The 7,332-nt window shown below is 35.3% G+C and overlaps 1 protein-coding gene across 1 annotated transcript; it reads right to left on the bottom strand.

Moving 5' to 3' along the window:
* Positions 1–363: 363 nt before the first annotated feature.
* On the bottom strand, positions 364–6,998 carry Smp_179140 (putative aspartyl-tRNA synthetase; the record flags this gene model as incomplete). The annotated part of the gene is made up of 8 exons (XM_018797474.1): positions 364–533; positions 572–647; positions 696–886; positions 3,140–3,198; positions 3,857–3,980; positions 5,692–5,992; positions 6,603–6,862; positions 6,902–6,998. 8 exons carry the CDS (start codon positions 6,996–6,998, stop codon positions 364–366), a joined length of 1,278 nt encoding a protein of 425 aa, XP_018652513.1.
* Positions 6,999–7,332: the final 334 nt, after the last annotated feature.

The following is a 7,332-nucleotide window of genomic DNA, read 5'->3' on the forward strand; positions in this document are numbered from 1 at the left end:
CCTACGAGTATTTATCAGGATTCAGAGCAATATTGATATGGTTTCAATTAGTGCGTGACGCAGCTAAGATGAATGCAGTATGAATGCAATGAGAGTACCATCTTCAAAAATGATGCGAATTGATTAAAGTTTCTAATTTCGATAATTATTAGAAATCTTTGTTGTTGAAGGCACACCTCGATGAGTATTATAACAAAAACACGAAACACAATTTGTTTTATACACAATCTAATTATATTTACAATACTCATAAACATTAGGATACCATGATGGTAAAATATTCCTAACAATAATTATATCCAAACTACTGTGATGTTGCTAAAGCAAAGACTATTTAGAAAGGTTAAAATTATCAGTTGGAAATCAACTTTTATTATGATTGGAAACAGAAATGCAATACTGTGATAAAATTTCATCATCTACCATAGTTGGTGTCCCACATAAGAGATCTTTCCCACCAGGTGCTTTTGGGAAAGCAATTACATCTCTGATTGATTTGGCATTTACAAATATTGCAATTAAACGATCAAGACCTAGAGAAAATCTATGTGAGGATATAACATCCACTTACCTAACGCAATCCCACCATGCGGTGGAGCTCCTGAATTTAGGGCAGTTAAAAAGTATTCCATTTCACAAGAATTTTCCTGAAATAATATAATGATTATACCCATATATATATATAGGAACTCTACCTTAAGAATTTCGGTAAAAATATACTTTTGCACCTCAGGATTATGTACTCGAATTGAACCACCTCCAACCTCTTGACCATTACAAACTAAATCGTGATGTAAACCGATAACTTTACTCGGATCAGTATACAAGAAATGTGCTGTCTCTGGTGACGCAGCAGTGAACGGGTGGTGCACTGATTTCCATTGACCTAAAGGAAATAAGCAGTAAGGAATATAATACATGCGATGATTGAGTAGTGGGCATAAGTTGTCATAAAATTATGCAGACCAATCAGTAAAACAGACAATAAAATGGTGATACTAATAAGTCAAAGTGCAATCCAATGATAAGACAATTCATCCTGGACAGTTACGTAAATACAAGATATGGCTGGCCATAATAAACTGTTTTTTGATTGATCGCACTTAATATTCATGTTGTTCCGTTGTACTATTTAAACATGGGTTAATGTTAATTTGGTTATTTGTTTTCTGAAGAAAACTCCGCCTGTAGCTCCTCTGGGGGTTACTGCCGGTCCCAAGCCCGGGTAAAGGAGGAGGGTTGGGCATGGGGTTAGCGACCTCATCCCGTAGAAAATCAACTCGCTAAAAAAACGCTAACCAGAAAAATCATTCATTTGGAGAAAGCTGGTCGGCGGCCTATGCTCCATTGGGTGTAACAGGCGTAAGTAAGTAAGTAAGTTCTCTGAAGAAGAAGCTTACACTGAGTCACGAAACGTCAGAAAATCTCATTTTTCAACCCATTAAGATATTACAAATATTTTATTCATAGCAATCTACCCAATGTTCAATTTGTTCAAAATTATAATATCAAAACTTGGTAATTATACCTGTAAATTAAAGAATTCATAAACGACCTACTCAAATCAAGGAATACAACATTCGGTGTAATTTGTGCGATGAATTTTGGTGAGACTGTAATTCATGGATGAGCCAATAAGGATCGGGTAGGCGAGTCCAGGGTCACAGACATTTATATTTCAACATGTAATGTACACGTACAATCAGTTTACAGCGAATTTCAAGGAGGACATCAAAGTTTAGCCGCTACAACAGATGCGACTACTGAGAACCTCTGTTATTTATGATTGAGGAGTTCAAATAACTGTTGAACAGTGTGCGGACTATCGGGACGACATGGTATTTCGATGTAAAATATATTGAAAGAAGTCTGAAAAAACGAGGACTTTTTTGAATCAATCCCGATTGACATTGAGACAGGTTGTGCTAATTGTTGTAGACTGAATTATAAGAGCACCAGTAATACTGGTTGCAACCTTTTCAGATGTTACTGAAGATTCAGCAGTTCAGTGGTACGAGTATTATAGCGACATATGTTCAATAAAGATGACGATGTTGAATTAGTCGTCTGGAGGAAACGATAAAATCGATGAGACGGTCTTTCGGAAACGCAGACTTGATAGAGAAAGTGTGACAGAAGATTGGGTAAGTAGCAGTTTCTTAGATATTCTTGGCAGCTCTTTGGTATAGATGATAGATCATCGCAAAAGTGACATTTTCAGAACCTCAGAAACTGAAAGGTTACAAAGCTGATACTAATTATACGGGAGTGTGTGCAGCCAGGTACCACAAGATACACGGACGACTGGAGTGCATATAGATGCCTATCCAGACTTGGTTACGACCATTGTCATCGTTCACGAGATATTTTGTTGACCCTACCACAGTAGTGCACACTAATATAGAAGCAATGTGGTCAAGGCTAAGAGTCTCTGATACCTCATCACGGATCCAGAGATTGACTGTTGTGAAGTCACATAGATGAGTTCCTGTACCGTATGCATTACGATTTCAGAGGCACAGGGCCTCTTTCTAATCTGGATAAGTTTTTAAACTGTTAAAGTGTATTCACTTTAATTTTTTCGGATTTAAATAATAAACTCTTACCAACTGTTTTCTGATTAGCTGCAATTTCTTAAGGTCACTTGAGATTCGTTCAAAGGTCTCACACAACTTTTAATATTACAGAAGAGTAGAACTTAGTCTCTCCAAGTGGAAATATTAATATTTTCCAACATACAGAACTACAATTAATAAGTGAAAGTTTTTAAAGCAATACATGAAATTTCAGATCTGATAATCACAACATTAATTTTCTAGTGCTCGGTCTTCAAAATGTCAGTAGGGTCAGTGATTGAATAATCCGACTACTAACAGTGAACATTTCACGGATTATGTTTCCATGTTCACCATGTTCATAATACAATGAATTCGAAAGAAAACTCGAGATTAAAGGCGAGAATCTTCTTTGAAGCCTAATTGCATTCAATCTATTCTTGAACGAATTAACACAACAATTAGCATAAAACCAATGCACTACAATATACATTTCTTTTTTGCTTACATACCTAAGTTATTTTTTTCAAACAATGGAAATTGATTTATCCAAAGGAAATGGATCAGGTTCTATATTGACAAACCTTTAATATGAACAGAAAAAAGTAATATAGTTATTTTTGCCTGAAACCAGAGGCAAGGACTGAAAATCTCATGTCAATATAATATATGCCCAAGGGTAGAGACTAAAGGATACAAACCAACAATATAATATCAATGCTTTGTGAAATTACATATATATCCAACAGTAAGACTTAAGAAAATCATATGCATATAATTCAGGAAGATCGAGCAAGGATAACTAAATCCAAGGGGAAGGAGCAAAGTATTAGCAAAGGAAAGTAGGGGGATCTGTAGGCTCCTCGAAAAGATAATGTTTAAATTTCGCCTGATAGGAAATAACATAAGGTAAAATACTTTAAGAGTATTAAGGTATTTTGATTGTAAGATGAGAAAAGCTCTGGTGAAAACTATGTCCTTTGTTGACCTCATAAATGTATTCAAATAGAGGACTGACACTTTTTTAACCGACTCAGTAACTTTCTAACTGATGTTAAGCATTTGGAGGACAAAAAATAGGCTTGTTAACTCTGGTTAATCTCCAGCAGCTGATCAGTTTATTAAGTAGTTTGCTCATTCGAAAAATACGCAATTACCACTAAAAGAATATGAATGCAGTTGTCATTTAAAAGCTATTTGATCAAATAATGAAATGAAAAAAGGATATCACCTTTCGAATCAATAAGCTTAGCAACTTCAACTCGTGCCATGCCCAATGCTTTTAACTAGTAGGCAAAAACCAATCAGTCTGAAAGGCAATTGTTAGCTCAATTTCTGTATTTCCTTTAGTGAAGAAAACTAAATCACCACACTCTGGTTTTAATACATTTAGTAAGTCCAACTGTTTTGACTTGATATTTTGAACTGTAAAAATTGATATTCTCTACAAAATATAAAAAAGTAGTAGAAAATAAGTTAGCCAAATCCAATGAAACACTAATCAAAATTGAAGTCAGACAAAACATTAAGTGAACAAATTGCGACTAAATACAGTTTCCCATTTAGACATTAAAAACACGAAGTTCAGTGAAGGGATCCCTTCCCAACGAACCTATTATCAAGCTGCACAATCGTATATATATATATATATATATATATATATATATATATATATATGATTTTGTTATATCCTGAAGAGAATGATGGGTGGTACCTTTTAAGAACTATGAACTTAATGTGTGGGAGAGAATGATTGGTTGTTTTGCTTAGTCAAACATGTAGATAGTGTGACAGGTGTTAGATGTGTTATATATTCCCCTATCCTTATTACTTATTATCATTATTAATTAATTGTTCTTTGTTGTTGGATTGTTTGTGTCGGATTTGGGTGGAAATATATTGACGTTTTAGTTTGGCTACTCACGTGTTCTTCATCTGAGTTGTGTTGAAGTCCTGTAGAATAGATACTGGGAAGGAATCTAGTGTAGATATTCGTCTTTATTGTATTTAAACACATACATATTCGTCTAAGGTAAATTAACGTCCCACATACGTGTAAAAAGTAAAAGGACCATTATAACAGAACTATTACCATGCGATTTACCATTACTGAATTATGTCCTGTCTACCAATTACTACCTCCCTGATTCACAGCCATATTCGGTTGAATCTTGTACAAATGTTATTTTCTATTTCATGGTACGATATGGTCTGTTTTGTTTGTATATAAACCCAGTATGTTTGAAATACATGATTCATATCACGAAGGCTGAGATTGGTGTTCTGGACTTATTTTATTTAAACACATAAATATTGGTACAAGGAAGCACTAGATAAATATGCGCCTCATAAATCCCATTTGATTTGTGTGAGGGCATCATTGGTCCCGTCGATAATTCACTGTTTTCTAATTGGCGGTATCATTACGTCATATATTGGAAAGGGCACAAGACTACAAGTTATAACATTGTGCACCTGGATAATAAATTTATTGAAAAAAGAGCTCTCCGTGTTTCTGATTAATACAAACTGACTAGTTTCTGAATAGCAATGAGCAGGGTATAACACTGTTATTTCACCAAGTGAAAAGGTTTCTGTTAACTCCAATTAATTTTCTAATAGTCAGTGAAGTGAAATGTTAAATAGACAAACCATTTGTTTTAATGATAATGATCGAATTACTAACTGAAAAAAAATCGATTCTGATAAGACAAGTTTGTTTTAAGCATATCTCCAATACTATAGGAGTTTTAGACGACTGATGAGCTAGTGTTATTGTTTTCAAAAACTAGATAACAACCCACATGTCCCAAGTAGCAGTTTACAAACACAAGCTCTGTTGGTAATAGGGGTACGTGGGAGGCTGACACTTCCGAAGACATCATCAGCCGATGAAGTAAATTGCTGTCGTGTTGATGAATGTAAACCAAGTGGTTGGGGTCTGCACAAAAATCATGGTTAGCGGTTGGAGGCAAGGGATGGAATGGGTCAGAAACAAAAAATGACACTTTACCGCTATTGAGCTAAGAAATCGTTAAATTATCAATGCACTTGTTTGTATTCAAATGATACAGAGAAATGTCCAAATGACCAGTTTTCTCTCTACTGAAAAACGAACCTAGCATTTACTAGCTACATATAGGCTTTATGAGAACCTCGAAAGTGAAGAACCGTAAAAAGACACTTACGTATTTCCTTGGTATATTAAAACCTGTGTGTCCATCAACTGCGGAATATGAAAACAAGAAACCAAATCGTACATCTGGTTTGTCACTTCCATATCGTGACATAGCATCACAATATTCCATGCGCAAAAAAGGTGTCGATATTGGCTGATAACCTGAAGTACTCTGAACTGTAGGCCAAATATATACCAGCATATTCTCAATTATTTCGTAAATATCATCTGGAGTGATAAATGCCATTTCTATGTCCAACTACAAAAGTTAGGAAAAATGAAAGATAACCTAAGTAAACGCGGGTTGTCTGTCAGACCTAGAAGTCTCATCGCGAAAACATCCAGCAACCTGCATATATTTACTAAATCCACTTATCATCAATAGCTGTTTGAATTGTTGAGGGCTTTGAGGTAAGCAATACCATAATCCAGGAAACTTGGTAGGTACAACAAACTCACTAGCACCCTGAAGAAATCAAAAATTAATACAAATACTTTCCCCTGGAGTAATTTTGAACAAATACGGAGTTTCGATTTCAATAAAACCTATATACGTAAATCACAAAATATTTACAATACCATTATTTTCACACATAAAGTTCCGCATTTGCAATATGATAGATGAACGAAACCGTATGTTTCTTTGCATATTCGACGAACAAAAATCAATGTAACGATATTTTAATCTTTCCATTTCGTTGACCTTAAAATAACCGAGTGATCGTAGGATAACAACCTACATTCGCCGCATCTTTTGGAAGAAAGGAAAGTTAAGATGAATGACTGAGGATTTCAATGCTTTCAGCAACTATTTCAATTTCGCCAGTTGTCATATGCTTGAAGCTAAGATATAACACGGATAACATTACCTTGTTTACATCCTTTTCCGGACGTGCTTGGACTTTACCTGTCACTCTCAGGACAGACTCAGAATTAAATTGCGGAATTTGGAGAGAATTTTTGTCACAATATATTTGTATTATACCACGATCATCACGAAGAACGACAAAACGAGATGACAGTCGACAATGCTCAAGCCATCCGCATACTGTGACGGTTGAGTTGATATACTGAGTATTCACCTCACCACAAGCATGGGATTTATATACAAAGGCCGGTAAGCAAGAAACTGAAGAATAAATCATATCACAATAAAACTATAAGTTACCAGAAGCCTTAGGAATAAGGCTTAGGAAAGATAGGGTCAGATTAGGAGTTCCAAAACCAAGCTGACTGAAAAGTCTTCGAAAAACACATGACAACATTTGAGTGTAACGGTAATAAAAATCATTACATGCAACATTAATAATGTGTGTTTGTATTTCTCATTGCAGGACAACAAAGAGTGAATGCACTGGATGAAGAAGAACAAGCCCTACGCCATCTGAACCTGCAGAATAACGAGTAAAACTATTTTGTAATAACTTTCCCCTTTTGTACTAAAAACCGCGTTTTTTTCAATTTCAAATATATCTGCTGTACCAGCACACCGTGTTCTCACTTCAGACGCACTTGTCGGTCCTGACTGTTGTGTTGCCGTTTCAGGTCGCTCCTGCTCCCAAGTAAACGTCGAAATACAACGTGCTACAAGTGGTGATG

This window comes from Schistosoma mansoni, chromosome 4 (genome assembly GCF_000237925.1).
Source record: "Schistosoma mansoni strain Puerto Rico chromosome 4, complete genome".
Lineage (NCBI taxonomy): Eukaryota > Metazoa > Platyhelminthes > Trematoda > Strigeidida > Schistosomatidae > Schistosoma > Schistosoma mansoni.